This window comes from Apteryx mantelli, chromosome 1 (genome assembly GCF_036417845.1).
Source record: "Apteryx mantelli isolate bAptMan1 chromosome 1, bAptMan1.hap1, whole genome shotgun sequence".
Lineage (NCBI taxonomy): Eukaryota > Metazoa > Chordata > Aves > Apterygiformes > Apterygidae > Apteryx > Apteryx mantelli.
In genome coordinates, this window is record NC_089978.1 from 111,085,752 (window position 1) to 111,113,215 (window position 27,464).

At 37.6% G+C, this 27,464-nt stretch overlaps 1 protein-coding gene and 1 long non-coding RNA gene across 8 annotated transcripts in view; both read left to right on the forward strand.

Moving 5' to 3' along the window:
• The first annotated feature begins 8,293 nt into the window (after positions 1-8,293).
• Positions 8,294-27,464, forward strand: part of C1H21orf91 (chromosome 1 C21orf91 homolog) — a 91,462-nt gene continuing 72,291 nt past the window's right edge. For 3 of the 7 annotated variants that reach the window (XR_001294378.2, XR_001294377.2, XM_067299684.1), the window contains exons 1-4: positions 9,019-9,516; positions 9,614-9,743; positions 21,482-22,015; positions 25,197-25,259. Coding sequence is in view for 4 of the 7 variants with exons in the window: in XM_067299684.1 (XP_067155785.1) it covers positions 9,620-9,743; positions 21,482-22,015; positions 25,197-25,259 (721 nt within the window). In the remaining 3 variants the exon portion in view is untranslated. Of the gene's footprint in view, positions 8,315-8,913; positions 8,982-9,018; positions 9,517-9,613; positions 9,744-21,481; positions 22,016-25,196; positions 25,260-25,732; positions 27,241-27,464 lie in introns of those variants that run through there. The other 4 variants (XM_013955343.2, XM_067299662.1, XM_013955342.2 and 1 more) reach the window with 4 other exon arrangements.
• LOC106494974 (uncharacterized) lies at positions 18,827-20,252 on the forward strand. Its single transcript, XR_001294379.2, has 2 exons — positions 18,827-19,083; positions 19,503-20,252. It is a non-coding gene; the product is annotated as an uncharacterized lncRNA (long non-coding RNA).

A 27,464-nucleotide genomic window follows, 5' to 3' on the forward strand; every position in this document is an offset into this window, starting at 1 on the left:
ATATCAATCAGAAATGGAGGAAGGCAGGGCTGAGCCATTTACCTGGCCACAGGGATCAACAGCACTGATGCTACAGTGTAACTGTATGTATATAGACAAAAAGTCTTCATAGCAGGTAACCCTAATGAAATGAATATTCTGACAGGATCCCCATGTGCATATTACTGCTAAGCGGTGCTTGCTTTTGCAAGTATATTTCCTCTGATGCCCACTGTTTTTTTTCACTGAAGCAGTTTGTGCATCTATTTATAGATCTATAGTGTATATATACAGTATATAAACTATATACTGCATATATATTAAACATGGAGATGCTGACAGCAACAAGAGGCAGGAGTAGCAGCAAACAGTGTCACTGGATGAATGAGTTTCAGATTCTGCTGCACCAGTGATTGGAATTAGTGTTGTAGTGAACTACTTGAGTATTTCAGCTTGGCTGTACATTTCTTAAGACAAGCCCTATCATCACAGAGACTCTGTACCACTTGGAGAATTATGATCTTTGGAACACAGAGTGTGGAGAAGATGTAATTCAAACAATAGCTTTTGAAAGAAAAAGTGGTTCTCATTTTTTTACAAGCTTCACTAAAACATTTAAAGTTGTATGATTTTACACACTGTACAGATATTGATTTTTTCCCCATTTTTATCTTTTTTTTTTTTTTTTTTTTTGTCCTCTTCAGTTTTAACTCTAGGAAATGAAAGGGGGAAAGTACCACTTAACAGCTCAGCCCCTACTGATAGCCTATCAGTGAGCAGTTTCAGGATTAAAAAACTGGAAGGACAGTAGCATCGAGATGTGATTCTCCTTGTGTTTTCTGCTATATAAGACTATAGTATGAAGACAGAATAGCCTGTTTTGTATTCTGATAAAACAAGTAACGTTATCAGTTCTCTAACCAAGTATAGAGCATTTGCTAAGGTCTTGAAACACCCACATACTTCAGAAGCAGTACCTCCATTTGTATTCTCCTTCATGCTACTCTTTTTTCAGGGAATGCCTGTAACTAAAGGAAATTAAATTAGGTAATTACTGTGAATAGATAGTGATATGTAATAGTAGATAGTGATATATGTCTTCCTGTTCTCTAAAATAAATAACCATCTCATTCAATATTTTGCAGGTTGATATTCCAACATGTGGAAGGCCACTCAAGTTTCATAATGCTGTAGATAGAAGGTTAGCCCTGCAGTGTTGCTGTTGTTATAATGCATTATTACAAAAACTTTCTTTATCAAAAATCAGGGCTTACTGTGCTCCTGAGTGGTCCTCACGTTTGGGAAGCCAGTGAAACTCTGGCACTTCCCCAAACTTCTTGTGTAATATTATATATCTTTATTAGCCAAACCTTTAATGAAACTTGTATTCAAACAACATGAGACTGCAGACTACTTAAGACAGCTTTTAGCAGGCCACAGTTAGGAACCACAAGGTTTTGTTAATGACTGCATACTCATTTGTAATAAAAAGAACAATGTTTATGGAATAGGTTTACAAAAATACAAGGTATAGAAGAACTGGATATTGGTATTGGCGAAAAGAATGAAGGGTATAGAAGCAAAATGATTGTATTTTACACGTTCAACTCTAGTCTCTGTGCAACAATGCACAGTTAAGTTTTGGGTGAGATAAGACCATGAACTAATTCCTTTAAAGTTTACAAGGAAATTACAATAAAGGAGGAGGTATTTTGTAAAAAGGCGAAAGGTGATTGTGTAAGAAATCCACTAATGAGGCAGTGAAGACTAGTATTACATGAGGCCTGATGGTCAATGAAACAATAAAGCTGATTCAATTTAGAGTAAATCAATCAGAAGCTTTTAAGAAGACAATATGTTTGTCTTTGATTCTGATGAAATGAAGAATACAGAAGAGAGACACAGACACATTATGTCAACATGGAAGATAATGCTCGCGGTGCAATTTTGTATGAGCTTTAGAAGAACACAGTGAAAGTAGCAGGAATTAGAGAAAGAAGCTGATAATATCTGAGGTGTGAAATGACAGGGGCCTGGAGAACAGTAGCAGCTAAGACAGTCAGCAAGGCTGAATCTTCTGACTGATAGGTAGGAAGAAACAAGATAATATAGACACAGTCTTCATGTATAGAACCAGAGAGCGCGCTATGCTGAAAGCGTTGTTCAAATTAAAGTCCTAAATGACCGGAAGGATAGTGTGGCATTCACAGTAAAAACAGGTAGAAATGGAAGTTTGTGAGAGGAAAATCAGGACCTGAACATACTGTGCTGAGTTTAAGCTGTGGTAGCTGCCCTCAAGGAGATGGCAGAAAGGCACTGATTCAGATTGAGCGTGGAAAGACAGGTCAGCAATAGAGATGAAGATCCATGAGTCGCTAGAAAAGGATGCAAGTCAATGCCAAGTTAAGAGAAGGAGAGATAGGGCTCACAGCTGGCAAGAACTTTGGCAGATGTATGAAAGTTCCAGATTAAAAGCTGATTAAAAAGAATCAGCTGCTTTAAGAGAAATAGGAAAGAAGTAGAAGGAAAACTAGACAAAAATCAAAAGCCAATGTGAAGATTTGATTTAGAAACAATGGAATTAATTATGCTATCGGATGATATTGAGAAGTAAGGAAATATTAAGGTAGAATCCTGGAATTAAGGAATCCTCTGTATTAAGGTAGAGTCACGGAATTTGGGCAGGAGGAAGGTGTGTTGAGCTTGTGAGAACACTTTCAATGATTTGTTGAAATCCAAAAATTTGTGGTTTGTGAGGATCAAAGAAGAAAACAAGGCTATTCCAGAAACAAGACTATGGCATTAGACAACACATTCAGTTAACCTGAAAAGTGTAAAAAGCTTTGTTGATCATTAAAGGGGCAAGACGCATTATAAAGGACATCATTAAATCTGTGGATGAAAAGGAATGCATAAACACCACTTAGAAATCAAGCACTATGTCATCATTATTATCAGTCACTGAAAACTTGTTTATGGGATTAGGAAATCTTGTAAGTGTGTACTTCCAAATAGAAAATCAGGATAAACCACTTACTAGCAAATTTTTTACCAGCATGTGAAGAGACAGAAGTCATTCCTCTCCTCTGTCTCCCATTCATGATTTGTTTGAACAGCCACATACAGATTTATCACATCTCTGATCCACTGTAGCCAGCAGCCTGCTACAAGCATTTGTAAGACACACACCGCTGTTGCTCCACCCTAGTTTGCTGTGACTCAGGAGTAATTTCAGGTTGGCTCAGCTTCCTCCTTTCTGTGGCCTACTAGATGCATACAATTGTAGATGTGCTTCTTTAACCTCAGATACAGGACATCACTTTTTATGGACTTTTTTTCTTTCATTCTAGTTGAATTAAATTTTCAGGGGCAATCCTGAAGCCAAAAAATGTAACATTGAGCAATCTCTGCTTTTCTAGCTTGTATACTAAGATAACATCTGTGAATAAGACCAATAGTATTGAAGTTAGCTTTTAATATTTTCCTTAGCAGTGTCTCTTCAGGTTTGGTGCTGAGATTACCTGGGGTCACAATATGACTACATCTTCTTCTGTTGCTGATTAATGAACAAAACTAAACTTCCACAGGAGCAGATCTCAGTTTAATGAAGGCACACAATTCAGTGAATGCAAGAAGGCAGCAGTATAATGATAAAGACTAGTGGCATGATAATACTTTAAAACACTTTAATGTCATAGGTAGTCTGATAAGAATCTATAGAATGAGCAGCGGAGAAATTGCATGGGTTTATATGGCAGAATCAGAAAAATACAGAGGAAAGTGACTGGAAGAAACAAGTAATAAAGGGTAGAATAAAAAAACAGAAAAAGACAGAAGACAGACTGATACCTTCCCAGGTGTTCTTGCAGTTGGTTTAAATAGTCTCTACTACTGCCTTCTACTCCTCATTCCTGCCATCTTGCCACAATCACTGTTGTGCCAAAATAAATGTCTGGGCAATCATGCAGTGAACTGGACAGGGACGTGACAGATATTGGTTACTTTTCAGCACATTTCCCAACAAAAATTAAAATAAAAGGAAACAAACAGGTAGGAGCAAGGAATACTTAAACTGGCACTGCTGCCAAAAAGAGGATCATAGGATCATAGGCTGAAGGGAGGACAGACAAAAAGGGACTGCATAAATGAGCAGAAGGACTAGGAGCAAGAGCTAAGTGCAGTGATATTCCATCTAATCTGATGTAATTTCAGAGTGCTGGTGGAAGGGCAGTCACAATTCCCACCCCAAATTCCCTTACACCAAATCTAGCAATCATGCGGCTGAAGGTATAGACATTTCAATGAGCTGATCAAGAAAAGTATTTTTTTCTATTGGATCCCCTCACTGACTCGGTTCACCTTGCAGCAGCCGTAAAATGATCAGCTACAACACAAAGGAAATGACAGGAAAGTGGGACTGCCTCTTTTGGATTAAGTTTAATACCACACACTAAGGGGGGGGGGGGTGGTTAAGAGCAGTCAACAAAGGTTTAAAATAAAATGGTACAGAAAAGGCTGAGCACTGAGTGAGATAGGAAGAGGACTGGAAGAATAGGAATAGATAATAGATTACAAAATAGGGAACTAAAGGTAGGGGGTAGAGGAAGGTATTCCCATCTCTGTATATATTCAGCCTTCCAGGGCTGAAAGATAAAATAAACTAGGAAAGGTTAGAGAATACAGAAACGAGAGAGCTGTAAAAAAGGCAGAAACAAGAAACTAAAAAAAGAAAAACAACAACAAAAAGGAAGAGGTGGGGAAGATATATCTGTGTTTATTAGCTGCAGACAAAGAATTGCCTGAGGAACACTGAGTTCTGTAGAAGTGACTGGAAAAGCCCCAGTCATCTGACCTACAGAGGAAAAAAATGGGGGGTGGGGAATAGAATGAAGAGAGCAGAGAAGAAAGAAGAATATGTCAGACTGATTTTGGAATGATACTGCTTTCACATTACAGCATGTTACTTTTTAGATATTTTCAAGGGTGCAGACCTCATCTAGATTACGAGTTTCAAATTCAAATTCTCTATAAATATTTTTCCTTTCCTGCCTCTCTTTCAATGTATACACACACACAAACCTACACAGATAGTTTCATGTGAGCAGTGCCAACACTATTCATTATCTCTATTGCAGATTTGCTGCAGTATTTTGATAAAGCCTAAGCAATCCCACCTCTCCCTTCCCTCCTGTTTAATATTGCATATTTCAGTAAAAATGTCTTTTAAGTCTAGAACTTTTAAAACTTTTAAGCCTACATCTCCACTTAGGAGGCTTGATATCAATACATCCTTGAAAGATTGACATAAGCTTTCATGTCCAATTTTTAGCTATTTAGGGCAAAGCTCCTAATGAAGACCAAGCCATGATTTCATGATACAGGAGGGACACTAATCATTTTCATCTATGCATTATCCCTTCAACTGCATTCCCACTACTGCAGTACTGACTGTACTGTGAAGCAAAGTAGGGAATCAATCTGGGTTAGAGTTAATTTTCATTCTTTTAAATCACCGATCAAGTTCATTGTGTAGTCTCATATGCACTGAACCACAGTGAGGAAATAGTGTGGGAACATGACCAAGCAGCTGGGGGAAGATGAAGCAGTGGGGATTCGTTAAACCATGATTACTGCCAGAGACTCACTATAATGAAAATATGATCTCAATGGGGGAAAAAAAAAACCACAGCTATGAAAATATTTTCCCAAGATAGTAAACCATTAGCTAGAATAATGTGCACTGACTAAGGGTCTTGGGGAAAATGTGTATATGTCTATATACACATAAACCATTTCACAGCACTAACTAAGACTGCACAATCTTCATCTTAGCATTTGCCTTTTTTTTAATTTTGCCTTTGAAACATTACTTTTATCTCACTATTTTAATACAATGTCCTCAATTATTTTAAAGTCATTTTTAAAAGGAAAGCCATTCCACTATTTAAAGCCATCCCATCTCCCACATGTAGTTTGTTAGCAAGATTCATGACTTTTTTGCCAGTGGATTTCACAGCTGATAATGCACTGTGGGGTGAGGAGACTCAATAGTCTTTGGATTTACATCAGAGTCTGGATGGAAGAATACTGCAATATTTATAGAACTTACAAGCCCATACCATTGTCTGTGAAGTCTCTCCTTCCTGTTTTTAAATCCTTTACCCCAGGCTTATGTCCTTTTTCTGTCTTAATATTGCTTTTGCAATGAAGTCAGGCTGTTTCTTCTTTGCCACTCTGTGTATATCAGAAAAGCAGACAATGAGAGCACAAAGGAAATACAACCCCTCTCTGAAGTCTTGTGTCAGCCAGCAGAAGCAGCAATTTGAGGAAGATTTCTTGAAGATCTGGAATGAAGTATGCTCACTCATCCTGCAACAGAAGCAAATCTTAAGTCTACTCATTGTTTAAGAGTGAGCTGTGAGGGAATGGAGTCTAAAACAGAGTGGGATTTCTTTTTTGAAAGAACTGAAGAAAATCCCACAAGAAAATACAGTGAAAGAGATAATAAATACTGTGGAAATAAATACTGGGTTTCAAGGGAGAAGATTCTGGAAAATTATTTAGCTCTTTCATAAATAATCCTACTTTGATATGTAGTAATGTGATATAGGTAATTTCCATGAATTGGGGAAATTCTCAAGAAGATATGATCTACCAGTTGTGGTTTATCCCACTAAGTGCAAGCACAGAGCTGACTTGGTTTTACTTTCAGTTTAGATCATACTTTCAGCCTGTACTTGGTATTTTCCATCACGTCAAATGTGTATGCATGTGGCTTTAACCTTGTTTCCCTCTCATGCATACTCTCACCTTCTGCTCCTCTTATTCCTTTTACGCACAAATAACTTTTAATCTTGTTCAACAGTAACTTTTTTATTTCCTACATCCTTAGGCACATAAAATGAAAAATAACAATCCCAATTTTTTTTTTCCTTAGAAAGCTCAAGTTAGAATACTCCCATCCTGAGCCATGAAAAAACATAGTTAAAATTCAGCATAGATTTGCCAGTTTTGTGTATGCACACGTGGCGGCAGATCTTGACTTTATTTTCTCCCTGCCATTCAGCATTCGTTGGTCTCAATTCCTATACACAAATGAATTTTTGCATTTCTAACCCAGCCTAACATGAACCCCAAATGTACTGTGTATTATATATCACCAGTTAATTAAATGTAAATGTATACTGAGATAACTGTAGGCTTTGGCCCCAAATGAGATATGAGTAGCACCAAATTGCTTATTCCCATTCTGTTTCTGTTCACTGATCAGGGCAGTGTACCATGAAAATAGCATCCAAACTGTAAATTCAAACTGTAGAGGAAAGACACCAATGCATTCACTATGCTATTCAAGGCATGGTTACCCTAAAGTAGCAAAGAACATACAATGTAGCAAAAAAAACAGGCACACAAAAAATCATTCTCCTAGAAATTTTAAAATGCTATAGAAAGTACCTTTTACTTAAAATTGTTTTCTCCTTGCAACTTAATTTTCATATTATTTCTTACATAAACAGCTTTCAAAAAGGGGATACCAGACACTGAAGGGATCAAAATGGGTAGTCATACCAACCACGCAATTACAGAAAGACATGTGGCATGAGCATGCTGATGAATACAATAAAATTTTTACTTGTCTTTCCTCTGATTTTAACCCCAGTCTTAGATGTGTGAATGCTACTAGAAACCAAGCTGCTCTGTGCTACTGTGCTTCAGCACACAGCTCACCCTGCCCTGCTTTGCAGGATACACTTTGACAAAATCTGTAATTGTAAATGAACAGCCCGATTCCAGAGATTGCTCTTTTGTACTGAAACCAACTGGCAAGGAATAGCCCTATGCTCCTTACATAGTGCTAACCTTTTAGCTTCCACAACAGGGGACTGAAAGCAGACTCCCAGCTGGAAACGGTCCCTGGCCTGTGCTAACTCCCGAACCATTCCTGGAAACTCTCTGGAAAAGTGCTAGTTGGTGACAGCCAAAAACCATACTGGGACTCTTCTAACAGTTAAACAATGCAGATGACTCAGTTTCAGCATGCTTCATTCATGGGTATAAAGGTAACCTCTCTGCATCTTTGCTAAAGTTTAATAATAGATCTGCAGAATAATTTGTTTGGCTCAACAGTACACTAGGCTGTCGCTGGACACATGAATTATTGCAAGGGTGATGAGTTTGTGGCAAGGTGTCCACTGCTCCATGGTAACAGCTCCAAAATAAGCAGCAATTACAAAGGTGTCTAGACTTAAATGAAGAGGAGGTCAACTACCTCGCACTCACCCAGGGCCACAGGGGAACTACGAGGAGTGGCCTGCAGGCGACAGCTCACAGACTTGTAGGGACTTATTTCCTAGAAGCCCCATCTTTTCGCCCCGCTGTGCGCGCTGCAGTGTTGTTATGTCCAGCCATTCACCCACGGCCTGGACCTGGCCCCTCCATTTAGTAACGCAAGCAGCGGACAAGGCGGCCTGCCGCCCTGGCCAGAGGGAATGAACTGCGTGGCCGAGCACTCAGGGAAGCCGAGGCCCCCGGGCCGGGCGTCACTGCCGCTCCTGCAGCCCGGCGCCCCCCGGGGAAGCGCTTCCCGCTGCGCCGCCGAGGCGGGGCCGCCATCAGCCACCAACGGCCGCTCACGGTGCCGCTGCTCTCCCCCACCCCCTCCCCGCAGTAATTCGCCCCGCGTGTGGGAGGCACCGTTTCAGGGCTCCGGGAGAGCCCAACTGCTGCCGGGGGGGGGGGAGTTCGCAGCCCCAGGAGCCCCGCGGAGGCGCACTAGCCCAGCCCGCCTCGCCGCCGAGCCCGGGGCAGCTTCGCGAGAAGCCGAGGCGTGGCCCAGCGCGGCCTTGCCTCGCGCCCTGCTCCTGTCGCCACCCACCCTCCCCCCGTCCCGGAGGAGCTGTGGTCTCGGCCGGAAGCGGCGGGCGGTGCCTGGCGCCCAGCTCTGGCCGCCGCGGCGCTCGCAGCCGAACAATAGTGGAGTGCGGCGGAGGGCGGACGCAGCGGTGAGGGGCTCGCCGGCCAGGGCCCGGGCCGGGGGCGCAGGGGGCGTCCCGCATTCGGGGCGGCGGCGGCGGCGAAGCGGCCGCGCCGCCAGTTCGCGGAGGGAGCGAGGGAATGAGGAGTATGAGGATGGAGCTTTGGAGCGGGACGGGACTGGGGCAGCGGCCGAGGACGGGAGGGGGCTGCGGGTGTGGCGGCGCGAGGGTCTGGGTCCGTGCCGGCGCCCCCGCCGCGTGGCGGGGCTGCCGCCTTCCCCTGCGCTTGGCTGCGCCGCTCGCTAGCTGACTGAGCCTAAAACTTTCCCGGGACACGCCCGCTCTTCCCCCCTCCCCAACCCCCCTAGGCTTGTCGGGGCGCTGCCGCGGGCGAAGGGGCAGCGGGGCGGGGGGTGCGGGCGAGCGCTGGGTGCGCGGCGGGGGCCGTTAAACGGCTGAGGCGGGGGGCGGCGGCAGCGGCGCGTTGCTCCTGCTCATACTCGCCGTGGTTGTAGTTGACGCGGCGGCTGGACGCCCGTGCTTCCGTTTGCAGCCTTAAGAGGTGCGTGGTGACTGAAAACTTGTCGGCAGGCGGTGTTCAGTGCTTCGTATTGATGGCGTTTGAAATAACGGTTTCGGTTTTTATCACCCTTCTGAAGGGCACTATGAATGAAGAGCAGTTTGTTAACATTGACTTGAATGATGATAATGTCTGCAGTGTCTGTAAACTGGGGACTGAAAGAGAAACGCTCTCGTTTTGCCACATTTGTTTTGAGCTGAACATCGAAGGTAAGATTTTAAGTAGAACTAATTCTGCATACCTTCATAGAATGCTTAGCTTCGAGCTGAATGCAAATTAAGCGTTTTCTTAAGTTTTGGTAAAGTTTTAGGTTTGAAAACTTGTATGTTTACAATTTTTCTTGCTGACCAAATTATTCTTTTAACACCTTCTAAGTAGTTCATTTCCATTAAATATGTTTTCCAAATGCTTGTTTTCGTCCAAATGAAAATATATTATTTTATAAAGATGTATGGACTTTTCAGGAGCTTCTGAAATTCTCTAGCATTAGTTTAACCTTCTGGTGTTAATCCTCTCATGTTAGTTCAGATCGAAGAGAATATATGTTTTCTCCTTGTTCAAGGTTTTGAGGGATCTGTGCGTTAACTTACTTAAATTGAAAATCTCAAAGTATAGCAAACTCTTTATTGGAAGCAGATCATTGCTTCACCTTCACTGGAAATAATCAGAGCATTGTTTTGTGCTTTCATAGGATGATGATACACATATATGATAAAGTTGTATTCATTGTCAAAGCTCCTTTAAGTTTTTTGCCCTATGAATATGTTAAGCAATACAAATTGCAAAGTAGGAATTTTGGCCATCTTTCAGTAGATGATTCCAGGAAGTATAATCTCTGGGCTCCAAAATAGTATGGGTTCAGTAAAATATGTCTGTATCTCTTTAGAATTCTAAGCCTTCTTTTGTTTTAGAATTTGTCCATCTTGTTGTCTTTTTTTTTTAATGTATAAACTAAATGCTGGGCATGAATGAATAGCTGATTTGGGGGGGTTACTTTTTTAGTCAAATAAGAATTTTAAAATTATACTGATTGTTTGGACAACCAAGTAATTTGTTTCAGTTATATAAAGTGGTATTTGCCAATTCTACATGCATGTGACTACCTAGAACAATCCAAACTGGTCCGGGAAAATTGCATGTGAAGTTCTTGAATAATGTGATTATAGTAATAGACACATTTCCTGATGATAGATAATATTTGCGTCATCACCATTTGATATATATGAAAGTAAGTTGAAGGGCTCGACATAGTCTTTCTGAGAGGGAGTACTTTGAGATGTGAGCAGTGGGTCCCTAGTGCTCTAGTTGCTCATTCTGAATCCTAGAAACATAAAACTGACTGGAAGGGAGGGAGCCATAAGGATGAGTATTAAATATACTGTTCCTATTGTGTATCACATTTTTATGCATATATAGGTAGCAAAATTTTGTTCTCATCTCACAAAAATCTGAAAATTGTATTATCAAATCAGAATCACTTTCAAATACTTGCCCAGTATTGTGTTTTGATTAAAAATTAGTGATTTCTCTTTGGTGTTCATTGCTAATAAAGAGGCAATATACATTTTAATCCAAACAGTACTTTTATACTTCAGTAGTAATTTGCATGCTTTGTTTTTGTTTTGAAAAGGCATGCTTGTGTGTTTGCATTGTCTTATAAAACTCATAGCAGCTGTCGAACATAAAACAGGTTGGTAGCCTACTTTTGGTAGCCTAATTCTTTTATTGTTTTAAAATGACAGGTTTGCAGTTCTCAATACTGAATGGAATTATGACACTCTTTTCTCTAGGCTTTAAGATTAGAAAAAAACATAATTGGAATTATGTACTCCAGTGACATTCCGAAACTAGTTTTGTATGGGTGGAAGTGTTGATACAAATAAAACAGGGTGCATTCAAAAGTTGCTGGATGGTTTCTGTGCTCTTTGAGATGAATTGTGGACTTGTCCAAGTTACCTGCAATGGGTATTACCTTTAAAAAGTGGTCACGTGTTTTAGGTGGAACAGCATATATTTATTTTAAGGAACTTTAAATAGATTTGACAGTAGCAGGGACTTAGACTGCTGCACAGTTTATTTGCATAATCTCCTAAAATTTCAGTAAATTTAAAAGAAGACTACTTGAACTGAATACTGACAAAAGCATATATGAAATTACATGAGACAACTAAAGTTTAATTTACTATCTTACTGTGCATAATAACAAATATTAATATTTTAATAATTATAGTGTCAAAAATACCTCCTTTTTTTTGATATTCTGTCCTCTGTGCACAGCTTTGAGGAAGATATACTGTTACTACTTTTGTAGGGAGAGGAGGCCAAAGTGTGGCGCAGAGGTTGTGTAAGTGACTTTAGGAAGAATCTTCATAAGGATTTTTAGCAGAACTATGCTGTGAGCCAAACCTTTACCATATTCATGGCCACGTTCTTTCATTCATCTCCTTTGTTTTCCTATGACAAAAGACTGCTCTTTGACATGTCTGTAAATCATAGTCTCTGACAGCCCTGGGTGGGGGAATGAAGTGGAAAATTCACCAACTACCTACTTCTTACACAGAATCAACTGTAAGGGGTGAATATTAATTCTATAAATGTGCTATCTCACACTTAAAAGTATGTATTGTTTTTGCTAATAGCTTGCCTTTTTATTTAAAGTTGATTTTAAAAATCCAAGCAATTAAAGCACATGCCTAAGTTTTGTTTTGTTTAGTGTTGTATTTGTAAATAATTCGGGAAGTAAAATAGGCCCTGGTTTTAGATGGATAACCTAGAAAAATATTCATGCAATGGTTAGGACAGTGTTTAAGACTCATTCATTTTTAGTGCTGATGTGCATGCATATCTTCTCAGTGAAGCAGGAAACTGCTGCTGCTTAAGAACTCACTTAAAGGACTAGTAGTCTCAGCTAAGCATCTTGCAGGATGCTTAAGTATTCCCACTATTTGCAACAGCCCATGTTAATTTCCACATATGAAATTCTGAAAGTGGATTTCTCAGTTTCTTTGTAAAAAAGGTGTATTCTAATCTTTTAATAAAACTCCTGTGAACAGGACCTTTGGTTTGTTTAAGCTTTATCATGTTTGGGCAATAGCTGATACTGATGCATAGTCAAGTTATTCTTGGAGTCCTTTTGCATAGAAGACCCCTGTACAGAAAGCTTAGTCTATGGACTGCGTTAGTTAACTAACTGTCGAGTTTCTAACAAGGAAAATAACTTATACTGTCACAAAATCACTTGTGTTTTTTATCAAAAGTTGTGCCCCATCATAATTTTTTTTGAATAGCAAAACTTTTCTTTTTTGATGAAAGACAGCTTAGCCTAAAATATAATTGTAGTTAGTACTATGTTTAGTTAATGCACAGAAACCATTGGTTTGAGTGGAGCTGGGAGTTCAGCTGTGGTGCCTGTCACAGAACTTATTCAGGAGAGATACATATGGATTATAGGGTCAATTTGATGTTCACTGAAAGCTTGGTAGCAAAATAAGGAGAAAAGGGAAAACAGGCATACAGAATTAACAGAAAGCCAAAATGCAGGTTTAAACTTTCTCCTATTATGTAGCATCAGCTTTTCTGAGGTGCAGGGAAAGAACAACTCTCTCAGAGGACAGGTTAGTAATGCTTTTGCTAATCTTCCATCTAAATGGTGTGGGGGGAGAGTTGTAAAAAGAACAGTATTTTTGTCTCTGTCACCCTTGCCCTTTCAACTCATTCAATTTGAGGGTGCAATCATTAAATTGATTTTCTGGTTCTATATTAATTCATGCTCAGAGAGACTGAATGAACTAAGCTACACATACATAATTCATTGTTTATTGCAAAGCTAACTTTTTGCATCTGAAGGATTATTATTAGGTAGTTTAGCACATCAGGATACTAACATTCTTAAACTTCATATATATGCAAAGTACTGAAAGATGAAATAAACTGATATTTTGGGAAATAAATTGATTCTGTACAGCTGTTTATCAAGGTCTAGGTAGGTTTTAGAATTTTCTGCTGGTGTGGGGCTACAGGAAATCAATATCAGCTTTTGTATGTCGTGTACAGGCAAAGTGAACATCAGAGATTGTGTACTGTTTTGCTTTTCTGAGTATGTGTGATAGTAATTTGTGGATTGAACAGGAAATGTTTTAAATTCATTTGTATATGTAAATTCATATTGCATGAGACAGGAGATCATATGTTGTGTGTTTGAGACTGATTTCTTGTCAAGAACTTTTTAAATTCATTAAGGTGTGGGAGAATGGTTAACTGAACTCTGCTAGCAAGTATATAATATTAACAACAGATCCCTGATTATAACAGAACCTGGAGAAAAAATATATGTGAAATGGGGGATGAAGGGGGAGAAACTCTCCAGTACTAAGTAGCTGGGCTGCCCCTGGTGCTGTTTAGACAATTTTACATGGCAATGTTTTGTGCCACACATCTGTAACCTTCATTACTGTGCACTTGTGATCCTCTGAACAATGTCTGTGGAAACCCCAAGCTTCAGAAATACTTGAATGCATTTGTTCGAACATCAGGTTTATTTCTGGAGGTTTCAAATGTCTGTAATAATGGCAGATACAATTTTACATTATTTGTCATAATTGTTGCATATATCTTACCCTTATCTTATGCTGGTATGACTTAATGCAGAATTATTTAGAAGTCTGAGTTTCTGAAATTCAAGGGTTCGTAACAGAAACGAAACCATAAAAGAAGGGAAAATCTGAGTGTTTTTTTCTTTTATTTTTTCCAAAAATGTGAGCTGTTTTCTCAAGAAAAATACTATTTTTTTTTTCCTGGAAGGACCTGCTCAATATATTTTAAAATAGTTTAATTTTTATTTACTCTCTTGCTTATCTGCTGCTGATAGCATTCTAAAAGACTGTCATCATAGTTAGCTGACAAGCAAGCTGGCTTGTTTCTGTTTAGAGTTGAGCAACTACTGAATAATAAATGACCAGAATTGATACCTAAAACTACTATGTTTCCTTTGTCTTGTAATATAAAAGGGAGGAGGGAAGACTAGATGCCCCAGTAGCTGCATTGATTTGTTAAGTATATTTAAATTTCTGTTGTCCTTTTTTAGTTCCTGTAGACTCATAGCATTGGAGACAGTTTCAGCATCAGATTTGGTGCATCCTGATCTCCAAGTTGAGACAAAGATGCTGTAAACAAATCTGTATTATTGCATAGCTTTTTTTTCTGTTAAGGTCTACACAGTCTTGTGTAATATCCTCATTCTGTGCACTTTGTGCTCATGTTAGAAAAATGTGGTTTATTCCTTAAAAGCTATAAGTACTAAAATTTTGCATTTTTTTCCTCTTATGTCCTATGGAAGAATCTCTCACTGAAATAAAATAGTTTGTAAGATGTAGCTGTAAAGAGTGGAAACTGCTGTTTTAATTTCATTCTGCTTCAAAATGTTACATGTCTTTAGTTTTTGCAATCTTAGTGAAAGAGTAGTAAATAAAATACTCTAGCAACAAAACTTTTTTAAAAAGTTTCGTAGTCCTTTAGGGTAGACAGATGAGGATTTGTTCTTGAGGCTGGCCTGGGGTCACAGCAGACTTCTGCTGTTGGGGAGCTTGCTGATCGAATGTGTATTCAGTTTTAAGATAGCATTTGCAGTTCAGGGGTATGACTCATTTCTGCAAACTTGAATGGACTTGTGGAACTAGCTGCAGCTTCCAGTAAACCTCTTAATTATGAATTCAAGTCTAAACATAGTTGGAGATGCTATTGTTAACCTAAACTTTTAAGTGCTGTGTAACTACTGCTCAGTAATAGTGGAGCTGTGTGGCTAGTTCTAAAAGTACATTTTTGAACTAACTATTGGAGTAATTGGGGAGGTTTGTATGTGCAAACATGTAATTTGAGCAGTTGTTATTTATTTGGCGTCACCCAAAATACAAAAATACTGTCTTATGGCTTCCAAACTCTGCTAGTTCAGCTTAGTAGACTTGTCTTACAAAATGTGAGACATCTTTAACAAAGTAGTTCCTGTAGTAAAGCTTTCATCAGAATGTATTGGCTTGTCTAATACTGTAGTAATCTCTTTTCTTAGTTAGTAGTTTACAGGGAACATGAGCTTTGAAAATATGTTTAAAAGGAGTCAATTGGATATTTATTGTGTCTTATGTAGGATGTTTTTGCAATGTAGTAAAATACAAATGAGGTAATAGAAATACAGTGGGAGTTTGTTTGTTTACCTGATGTATGGAATGCATGGGATTTCTCAAATGAAGGTGAGGAGAGAACTTCAATTTATAAACAAGGCAGTATCTGGTCTCCACCACCTGCCTTTTTTTGGAAGTTAACGGATGACACTGGGCTCTTCCTTCCAGCTAATCTAATAAATCATAAGATTTAACTGTCTAATAAAATTGCATGTATACAGTTAAAAGTAGCATTTGGCTTTAAATATTGCCAGGCAGATGTATTGGAAATACATTTCTGTAAGGATCCCGTATTTCAAAGTTGGCAGAATTGTACAGCTGAAGAATGAGAGTTCTCCTCACCCCTCCTCATTTCAGTGTGCGTGTGACTTGCAGTCACACGGTCATCATGGGCTAGTTTTATTTAATGTATTTTGAAGAGGTCTTGGGATCTGCTATTCTATTATATGAAACCTCCACTTTCAGCAGTCTGAATGATCTGACTAACATGCAGTTGTGGTTTAAAATAGGTAAAGCTGCTAGGGATATTTCATTGTCTTTTTAAGCATTTCCTGATCTGCTGCAGTTTTTAGCTCTGTGCGCTTGGTAAAGCCAAATTGGGCTTGGCTGATCTTAGTGTTTTGAGTGGAAAAGAGCAGTTGTTCAGGAGCTGTTTCACAAATGGGTTAAACATGCCTCTTTCAGAACTTACAGCTGAAGCCAGAGCTCTTAAAGAAGACACCTGCAGACTGAGTTTTTTGTTTACAGGATTGAAGGAAAAAGCATAGGTGCTCATTATAAATACTTTTAGAGATAACTGTTTAGGATGAAATGAATTGTACCTCAGAAGCATTTCTCCACTGGCTATGCAGGCAGTCTTTAGAGCTAGATAAAACTACTATTCAAATTTAAACAGATAAATTTCATCTATGGTACTAACACTATACAAATTAATGTTACAAAATGTGTTCATTCTTCTTTTTTGACAGTTAGTAACCACATGTACTTCATACATTTATGAAAGCTATATATATGTTGGGCACTAGCATTATGCTCAGAAGGAAGCCTCATCTTTTCATTCCCTTATGGTCAGGTCTAAATTTTATCCATAAATATTTGTACCTTCTTTAAAGAGACCTTAATGTGTCTTTAATTAAGGAACATTGTAATACAAACCTGTTGTTTACTGTTTCTGTGTCTGGAACTATCCTTATTAATTATTATTATACTTATCTCCAAATAAGACTATTATTCTAGCCAGGTTTTTATATAAATGTGGGCAACCATTTCAACTTAGTGTTGTATCTTTATCATGAAGAGTTGTATGTAGTTCTTCTAGATGTATCAGTTGCAAGGACAGAACTGAAGTCATTCTAGACTTCTTCCCTTCAAGAAAAAAAAAACAAAAAACCCCCAAAACCGCAACATATAATTCGATGCAGACTCTATTTTCAAGTACCAATACTTGAAAATGGAGTAGAGTTTACTGAAGTGTGATTACACACCTGGATATAAAGTAAAGATTCTCCCTATTCCTTTCTACTTGTGAATAGCTAAAAGTTACAAAAGTGTGTACGGCTTTAGAAACTGCATGATTATTTATCAGATGCAGTTTCTGAAATCTTTCTGCAGTCACTAAAAAAATTATGGAAGTTTGAAATATGTATAACTTCAAATTACACTGGATTGCTTGAAACTATTTTCTGTTTAAAGAATCACTTGGTATTATTACTTGTTTTTGTTTTTGACCTACAGCTGCTGTAGGAAAGTATTTCTTCTTTTGGGGATAACATTTAAATGTGACTTGTTTTTTTAGATGAGCACTTTAGTTTCTTATAGTGCTAATCCTTAATCCTAATGTGTTCTTTTAGTTGATACTATAAAAAGATTCTGAGTGTCAGATATGTAGCTATACATTCCTGTTAACCTCAGGGGATTGGCCTCAAAATTCTGCTGCAGATCAACTCGATTCTTTTTTTTTCTACATTCTATTTTCAGTAGAGTCCATCAGAAAATTATGTTGCAGGAATGGATTAGGACTCATTGTGTTGAGAACTGCACTAGTATAGAGAAAGTATTGCTGCCTTGCATAGCTTACAAATTGAAATACTCAAAGCTTTTTTTGCCTAAATACTAGTCTCTAAAGCTGCCCTGTTTTCAGAAGTGCTCAACATACAGTGAGTATTGCTGAGTAAGGTGATGCCATTCTTACTTCATCTAGGATACACGGGTTACCAGGGTCAGAAGCAGAGAATGGATGGTGAACATGTTCATTTATGATTTGTCTTGAGGTTTGGCATTATTGTGTGAAGCTTGCTTGCTTGAGGAGTGATCTGGTGCATGGACTTGTTGGCTAATTGCATCTGCTGGACAGCTGTTGTCTTAATTTAGTTAGATACAGTCTTTCTTCTAGATGCTGTCAAATTCGATTCACACTAACTCACGCACCTGATGAAAGGCTTCCTTGCTCTGAGTTTTGAGCTTTCCTTTCCTTTCCTGCCCCCCACCCTGACCCCTGTTCTTTTTCTCCCTCTCTTCTCTCTTTCTGTGATACAAAGTAAGTATAAAGTGTATGATCCTTGGAACCTGTTCTGTGTCTCTTAGCCACTTGTGGTTTTACTATAGAATTTCCTACACACTTGAACCTTCACCTGGAATTCCTTTAGGCTTGTCAGCACCTAATCAGAATTGGGATTCTCTGCTTTTGTCTTCTGAAGAGCCAACTTCTGAATAAATATGCTCAGTGATCTATTAAAAAGTCTGTGGAATAGGGGTTTTTAGACAAATATTGGAAAATTCAATATAGTACATGTTCAAACTTAAACCTTTTTCACAGTTGAATTTGATATTATTGGACTGCCAATCACTTGCAGAGAAGTTTCTGAAGCTTCTGTATTGTTTAGTAGCCCAGTACAATATTTAAGATTATAGAGCTTACATTTATTTGGCTTCATAAATTTGGGAATTCTTAAGGTGAGACCAGTGTAATTACTGTTAGCAGTGCTTGACTTATAAGTATATATGCATAACTTCAGGTATGCAATCTTCAATTTTCAAAAATATTTAACATTTTATTTAAAAATGCATCTCTTACCATATTCTTCTGTTTCTCACTTTGTTGCCTTTCTGCTAATTAATAAAAGATATTGTAGTGTTTACCAATCTGCTTAATATTAGTCTTTTTTTCTTTCCATGAATTCACCGTTTAATCTACATAGATCTTTGTAACCAGTAATAAAAATGAAGGTATTTAAAATACCTTTATGTGCGTGGGGTTGTTTTTTTTGTTTTGTTTTTGTTTTGGTGTTCTGTTTTGTTTCAAGTGCAGGTGCTTTCTGGACAAATAACTAGTTATTCCAACGGAAATAATTAAGCAAAAAGCTTTACAGGAATTTTGGTTAGTGAATCTGCAGTATTCTATCAGTTGTTGTGCAGGAGTTTCTTTTGTGATTGTCCCAGAAGGGATAGTGTGTATATACCAGGAAATCTAGTCTGACCCGTATTCTTCAAATATGCTAGTCAGAAGACCTAACTGCAAGAGGCCATGGCTCTAAGAGCAGTTCGGACAATATTTCATTGAATGATTTAACAAATCAATCTTAATTTTTGGAGGCTTTGAAATATTGTGAATATGTCGTAACTTTATCAACAGTTAGCTGTTCCCTGGTGACTTAAAGATTTAATGGTTCTCATCATACTTCTTGAGTTAAGCAGATTTGCTATATTTGAATTATGCTGAGAAGCCGTGAAAATGGATGACTTGCCTTTCCTTGATTCCACTAAAATGTGACTTTTTTTCTCTCTCTCTTTTTTAAGTCTCTATAGAGATACAGAAGGAAAGTAGCCTTTGAAAGTAGACAGTAGATCATCTAGAGCTTAAAAGTTAGTGGATGTTTATGTGCTGAAGAGGTGGAAAGAAACTTTAAAAGTGCTGGGTGAGAGTCCTGAGTTTACATCCATGAAGACAACATGTGTCCTTGTACTTTGCGTAGGAACTTCCTTCTTAAAAGCTGTCTCTGACTAGGATTGTTTGTTTGTTTTAATACTTAGCTCCTGGGCAGAAAGAGCATCTGTTTTCCTGACTATCTTTCTCTCCTGCTTCTAAGAGAAAAATAAAATCCAATGCTGTCCTTGTTCATTTTCCACTCTTTGTCACTCTTCCTCATAAGTTTTATGTATGCTGTTATAAGCTGGAGCAGAACACTAATGCTCTTAAGTTCACTTCTGCTCAGGGTGGAGAATCAGAAATTTACAATGGCTGATCTCAGTATCTTAACTCCTGAACTTGGAAAATCAGGAGCAACTGAGGTGCTCAGAATGAAGTCCTTGGATTGTCATTAGTTCCATGTTAACAATTCTACTTTTGTAGCTTAGTTTTGAGAATAGTTCTGGATTTTGCAGAATTTAGATTCACTTTAATCTTTTTTCCCTCAATGATTAACAAGTGAAAAAAATACTTTTAAAGTTTACTAAAAGAATTTAAGAACTTGAGTTGACTGTAACTGAGAATTGTTGTAATGTGTTCCTTTCTGTTAATTGCTCATTAAAGTCCCAATCATCAGACTTTATCAGTTGCATTTTGTTTTCTTTATCTGAATCACTTGTATATACTTTTTGATGTACTAAAAGATAAAATGGCTGCAGCTCAGTTCATGCTGCCATCTTTAAGAAATTAATTAGTTTATCACATGTTGATTTAAATATTCTGATTTCAGAAACAACACTTTCTTCTAGTGGTTCACAGATGAGCCCTATGTCATTGTTGGCAGTTAGGGACTTGCTTGACAGACTCATTTTGCATTAATACTGGGAATATCCCAAATAGTGTTTTAAAAAAAAGGGGGGAAGAGGGGTGTCAAGGAAAATCTTGAGCTGTTCAATATTCTGAACTTGGATGTTGAATCCAGAGTGTAGGTGAATCTGAGGAAAAATAAATACCCACTGAAGTTGCAGAAAGTAATTTTGCACTGAGGTTCCGTTAACTTGCAGAAATAATAATTTTTCATACCATCTGTGTTAACTTATCAACTGTAGATCTCCACAGATTGTGTTCCTTTTTAACATGTTAATCACTATCAATTACTTTGAGTTTTGAGTAACCTGCTATAGCTATATGAATAGTCTTTGAAGGAGAGCAGCAAAGAGGAGAATAAGAATCCATCTTGCATGAAACTAATTTCAGGACAGTTTAATGTTGGCAGGTGTTGATAGTATTAGAATTCAGTTCTCTAGCTAAGTTGCAGGCTTGTAGTAATGTAAAATAATAAGCTATGACTGAAGTCTAAATCATTTTGACCACTTGGATGACATAAACCCACACACTGCAGTATTTGTTGAGCAGATGGCTCATGACATTATCCATAGAAGACTGGAACATGAATGACTGGTATCAGAAGGCTCTTCAGAATCAATCTGCTTTGGAACATTGTCATATAGTTGGAATTATTTTACTTTACAGATTATGTACTTGGGTATAGGTTTGATGTATTATGCATACAGTTGGCAACTTGCATCTTTATTATCGTCTAAGAGGCACTTGCAGATAACTTTTGTCCTGCACTAGAGGTTCCTGTGTACAAAATACTTTATATGCTAAGGACTCAAAACTCTGAATGGAATTTCAAGAAACTTTAGATTCACGTTTCCTGGTTTACTTTGGTGATTAAATTGTTAATATTAAAGCATCAGTTAAGTATTCATTTTTTTTGTTGCTTGTGAGCAAAGGGTTTTGTTTGTTTGTTTTGAAAGATTAGTTGAATATTCAGTAAGTGAACTTTTTTTGTGTGTCTCTACAGGAGTACCAAAGTCAGATCTTCTACATACAAGATCATTAAGGGGGCACAGAGACTGCTTTGAAAAATTCCACTTAATAGCAAATCAGGACTGTCCACGGTCAAAGCTATCTAAAAGTACATATGCAGAAGTAAAAAATCTCTTGAGCAAAAAAATTAACTGGATCATCCAGTATGCACAAAATAAGGATTTAGATTCTGATCCTGAAAGCTCAAAAACATCCCAACACCAGTTTTTTAACTTCAGACATCAGACGGATAGAAAATTACTACCACAGTTTGACTCCCCAGTACCTAGATACTCTGCAAAATGGATAGATGGAAATTCTGGAAGCATCTCAAACTGTTCACAAAGTCTTTTGGAACAAAGAGACTCCACTGATTTCAGACTTGATATGTTACAAGAAACAGGTGCTACCTTCTGTTGCAACAGTGTTCTGTGGTCTAAACACAACCAGCCCCAGAAAACTGAAAAAGCTGAAAGTGATTCACATACCAGCGTTCACAGAAGACATCCACATTACAGCAGGGAAGAATGTAAGTATATATCTATATACATGTAATTAGTACATAGTAAGGGACATCCTCTGAAATATCTCTTCAATAGTTAATGTCTCCATATATACTAATTCACAGCTTGAAACACAGTTATTAGCAGTTCAGAGTTGCTGTAAAATCCATGAAGAAAAAGGCTACACAGCTAAGCAAATAACTCTTTCTAACCTTCCTGTTAGTTATATCCCAGTGTGACAAAGCATGTGTCTAACTTGTGTGAAGAAGTTACTAGTACAGTTAATAGTAGTTACTAGAAGTACAGTTACTAGTACAGTTACTAGAAGTTACTAGTACAGTTGACTGCAGTTAGCTTTTAATACGTCAGTCATGGCACTGGCACGGTCCTGCCTGATTACTAAACTGACGGTAACCGTCTTGCTGAACATGTGTGGTCTCTTGAATTGTGTCTTGGAGAAAGAGCTGCCTTGAGCAATAGAAGAAATTAGAGGTAAGGTGGCAAAGCAAACTTGTGAAACAATATACAAGATTAAAGTATCCGTAATAGTAGTAGACTTTTCTTGTGCATTTCATTAGATTTTTTCTTCTGTTTGAGTGTAAGAAAATATGAAGGCCCTTATGCCACCATGTCATCTGTAGTGCTGTAGCATAGGCAATTCTTTTGATATCTATGGTGATATTGAAAGCAGTGAAAAATACCTCTTCCTATAATTTCAGAAGGAGGTCACTGGAAGAAGGTTTTAGAAAAATAATTCTAGAATATTATAGTATCCTTGGAATCAACACATTTTATGTAGGCTAAGTATAAGTTCCTGGAGCTCTATGCAGTTACCATGCTGCTTTTGGAACAGTCCTTGGTTCTAAAGTTAGATTCATTCACTCTTCCTTTTGATGAGGATGGAAGTAATTGGGGAGGCCTTTTGAATTTCAAAAAACCCAAGAAGTAAAGAAGAACAACCTAGCAAAATATGTGGTAGAAAACTGAGTCATGAAAAAGAAGGTAACAATATAATTCAGAATTGAGACATACAGAGATACAGTAAAGAGTTGGAATCAGTTTCCTTAGACTTTTTTTTTAATAAACTAACAAAACCTGTCCTTGCACTGTTTGGTGTCCATTTTTCATTCTTTATAAATGGATTTTTTTTTATAATTAACTGCTATGTGAGGCTTCACATTACACTGACAGTAGATCAGTAGTCTTAAAGCCATAAATCAAAACAGATATGTGTTGCTGTTTGACCACCTGTCCTCTGGAGTCATAAAGTGGGATGAAATAAATCAGAACAGCAGTTAACAGAGGAATTATGAAAGCTTGACCTGGTTTATGGGGTTATCTAACTGAAGTTAGTCACTTGGAATTTATCTCTCTGATCTCTGATTTTGGGACAGGGGAATATAAAGCAGTTTTGAGCATGTGAACAGATTTTTTTCCTAGCTGTTATGACTGCATAATGCACTTTTAAGGCATTTTTGCTTTGAGTTATAGGTATTTGTTTAATCTTTGTAGTATTTAGCTCTTCTGGATTATAAGGTGGTCATTTGAAGATTTTCAGTGTTAATATCAGCATTTTGTAGAAAAATTTAACTAAACTTTCTCTGCCAAAACTAGGTACCTTCTCTCATTGCAGTATCTGCACTGACTGTAACAACATAGCACTCTGTTAAAAACTTGTTGTTAACGTAACTGTAAATAGCTTGGTCAGTATTTCTTTATCAGTTACCTCAGCTGTGGGATTGAATAACCTTTATATCATTTAAGTTCAGTGTTCTCTTCCTTCCCCCTTTTTCTCCTGTACCAGAATTACATGACTTAAAACAGTCTTGGGTCCATTTACACATAGGGAGGAGGAAATGTGTAAACCTGCTGCTGTTGATGCAACACTGATAAAAACAATGAAGAAACAGGCAGCAACTTCCTACCAGGGGCTATAGAAAGAGGGAACAATTCCTTGAATTTTTGGGGACTGTTGATTACCGTATTGAATCCAGGTAGGGTTTTCTTAGAGTTTAGTAAGAATTAAACTAAAGGATGGCCAGACATGAAAAAGAAATCTTCTGTTCTAATGGTAGCTGAGGGAAGGAAGGAGCACCACTGTAAATGGCTGTTGGAATAATAAGAAGAGTCTGTTTCACTGTTAAGTGGCTTCAGGTCCTGAGTAGCAAGTAAGCCATCTCAGCTCTTGCCAACTTCTTTTGTTTGGCAGTAACAGCAGAAAGTTAATATCCCATAACTGCAAGATGTGAGAAGGGTTGGGAGAGAAGGCTTAGGATAATAGTCTTTTGGGTAAATAAAATTCAGCCTCTTCAGAACTTAACAATATAGAAACTTCTTGCATTTAGAAATCTCTGAACAAAAGCTGTGCAACTGCAGCGTAGTTTTTTCTCAAGTGCGGAGCAAGAGAGCTGTGCTAAGCTGCAGCATAGTAAAAAAAACCCTGAAAGGTCTTAAAGTTTGTTTCAGTGCCCTGTATCTTCCTGTGATGATCAGGATTGTCATTTTCTCTGTGCTGCCCATGACATCTCAATAGCAAACAGGCTGCCAACCTGTACTCCTGTCCCCTTTTTGAGGGATTTCTAGAAAGTAGGCCAATGCTTAGCCTTCCCTAATTGCTACTGTTGCTTGCGGGGTTGCATAGAATACTTGAAAAATTTCCTCCTTTGGTGTTCAATATGCATTTTCTCTGAGGAGGAGCAATGTGCATATAAGCTGAAATATAGGAGGGCTTTCAAATGATGCAGAGGGTCTTCTAGTTCTCCCTGTGAAAGTAGCAAAAGAAAGTGAAAAGTAATCTTTTTTTTTTTTTTTTTTTTTTTTAATAAACTGGTGTTTGGTTGTATCAAACCAAGATTCCCCCCACCCCCCCCCACCCCAGAAGGGTAGGAACTGTTTAAAGATGACAGGCAATTTACACAAGCAATTCTGATTCTGGTGTTTTCTGTTTTTTATATCTCTTTCATGTTGAGCAAGGGACTTTTCTATGGAGTAGACAGTTGTCTTTGGAGCACTTAAAATTGAGCACTTAAAATCAACATAAGAATTTTCAAACTTCCCACAAATTACTAATAAATAGTGTTGCCAGTAATTACTTCCACACACTTGTTCATCATTAGGATGTAAATAAAACAATCTGAGAAAATGGCAGTCTGCTTAGCAATACTTATGTTGCTTTGGTGGTAGTGCTAACAGATTTTATTGTTACAGTGAATATGATGACTCCTGGAGAGTTAAAACAACTTAATGAAAAACTGCTCAAGCAAATTCAGGGTGAGAATTTTTAAATACTTTGTTTTGGGTTTGTGCCACTTTGTAATAAAGAAAATCATATTTAAAAAATACGGGGGTGACTTTTACTCTCAATGAAGTTTTGAACTGAAATCTCTATATATGCCTTATTCCCACCCAAGAGAAGACACTTGCACATGCATTTGTTTTGTAACCTCCTTGTGTGATGCAAACTTACACTTAGAATACACTATTTACTTGGTTTGCTTTTTTGACTGAATTCACCTTTATTTGAAGTTACGACCTCATCCTTAACTCACCTAAAGCTATTAACTGGTGATGTGATACGATTTAGAATGTACATACCAAGTAGTGTTGGAACAAAATACCACTGCGCATTTTGTGCATGAGCCTGCTTATATACATGTGCGTTTTTACTAGTAACATTCAGCACTGCTTCTTAATTCTGTAAAAGTACAGTGACCAAGTGGATTCACCTAATAATATTCTTGCAGATGTGTTTGAGGAGCTGACGCAGCAAGTCCAAGAAAAGGACTCTTTGGCCTCAGAACTCAATGTCCGTCACATTGCTATTGAGCAGCTACTGAAGAACTACTCCAAATTGCCATGTCTACAAATGGGGCGTGCAGGAATGAAATCAAATGTCCCCATATAAAGGGAATGCAACTTGCATCTCTAGTGTTAACTTTCCCTACCAGCTTTGTTAATGATGAATTAGAGCTGCACAGGTATTTAGAAGCTTTTGAGGAGACTTGGGCAGCCTTCTCTCCGCGTTCATAATCCATAAGTCATCTTATTGCACTTCAGTTTTAACAAAAAAGGCAAATATTTAAGTATTAAAATCTTCTGTATAAGGTTTCTTCACACTAGAATTTTTTTTTGCCCATAACTACGCATGAGCCTTGAAATGAATTTTGTGTTTTGTTGATAGTACGTTCTTTCTAACAAAGAATGGCCTGAGGCCTGTAAATCTGCCAAGTTGATACAGAGGAAGAATACAAATTTCAGTTTTGATCAGGTCTGATCATATTACATCCAAGAGAGCTTTAAGGGCAGAGCAGTGTTAAAGAAACTCATGTTTTCTTATTTATTCTGAGCAATATTTTATTATTGAAATTTTATACTAAATAAATGTTACTATTTTAGGTACTTTTCCAGATCTCTTTATAAAATGTCTGAATTATTCTGTGTAATGTTTATGCCTTGTGTATGATCGTTTATCCTTTTTCAGGTCTGTATCTTTCATGATACAATTTAAAAAAAAAAAATCTTGTTTCCCAAAGATATGTATTTCACATGTTTAAAGAAAATTGTGGTGGTGCATCACTTATTTTTTATCAACTTTATAACTAAAGAAATTGGTTCATGAGATATGGATTATATCTTGTAAAAAAAAAAAAATAATAAGCACAGCACTTCTTTTTTTTTAAAAAAAAATCCATCCTTGATTTTAATGCATAGAAATTGAAGTAAAATTTTCCGTGCTGAAAAATGACTTCAAAGAAACTAAATAAATTTGTAATGCTGCATTACTCTATCTTGTTATGAGCTTTTTTCATAATGTTGGATCGTACTGTGGTAAAGAGTGGTTTCATTTTGAAATACAAATAGTAATGATACATTGTCAAATAGAATAGTTTCTGCTTTTTTAAATCTTGCATCAAATCTACCTTACCGAGAAGTTTCAGTTTAATAATCTTTGCTGAAAAGACTGTTTGTAGAATTGTCTTTGTATAACTGAAAGTTGCTGTGTCATGCTAAATCACATTTTAAAAAGTTGGGAGTGGAAGAGAGAGTTTTCCTTCCTCCCTAAAGTCTTCATGTTGTGCTTTCTGATGTTATGATTTAAGTGAAAATATGGAGCAAATTCATACAGGTGAGCAGAATGAATGACTAACATTAATCAAGGTTTAGATTAGGTTTTAAAATAAACCTGAGAATTAAACCAAAGTTCAAATAAGGCTTTTTTTATTGCCTGCCTTATAGTGATATCTGAGCTACATGGGACAGGTGTTTTAAATCTTTTTTGCTTAATGCTTTATTGGAATGGCCCTGAAAGGATTTTGGAACAGCTTGAGAGTAGTACTCATGAGTGAGGGCTTGTCTGTCTCTGGGCATTTTGTGATTTAGGTGTGTGGAAAAAAAAATTGGTAGCATCATATTGCATGCATGCAAAAGTGGGTCTATAAATAAATGTTCATTAGCTAGTCCCTGATTATCTGTGAT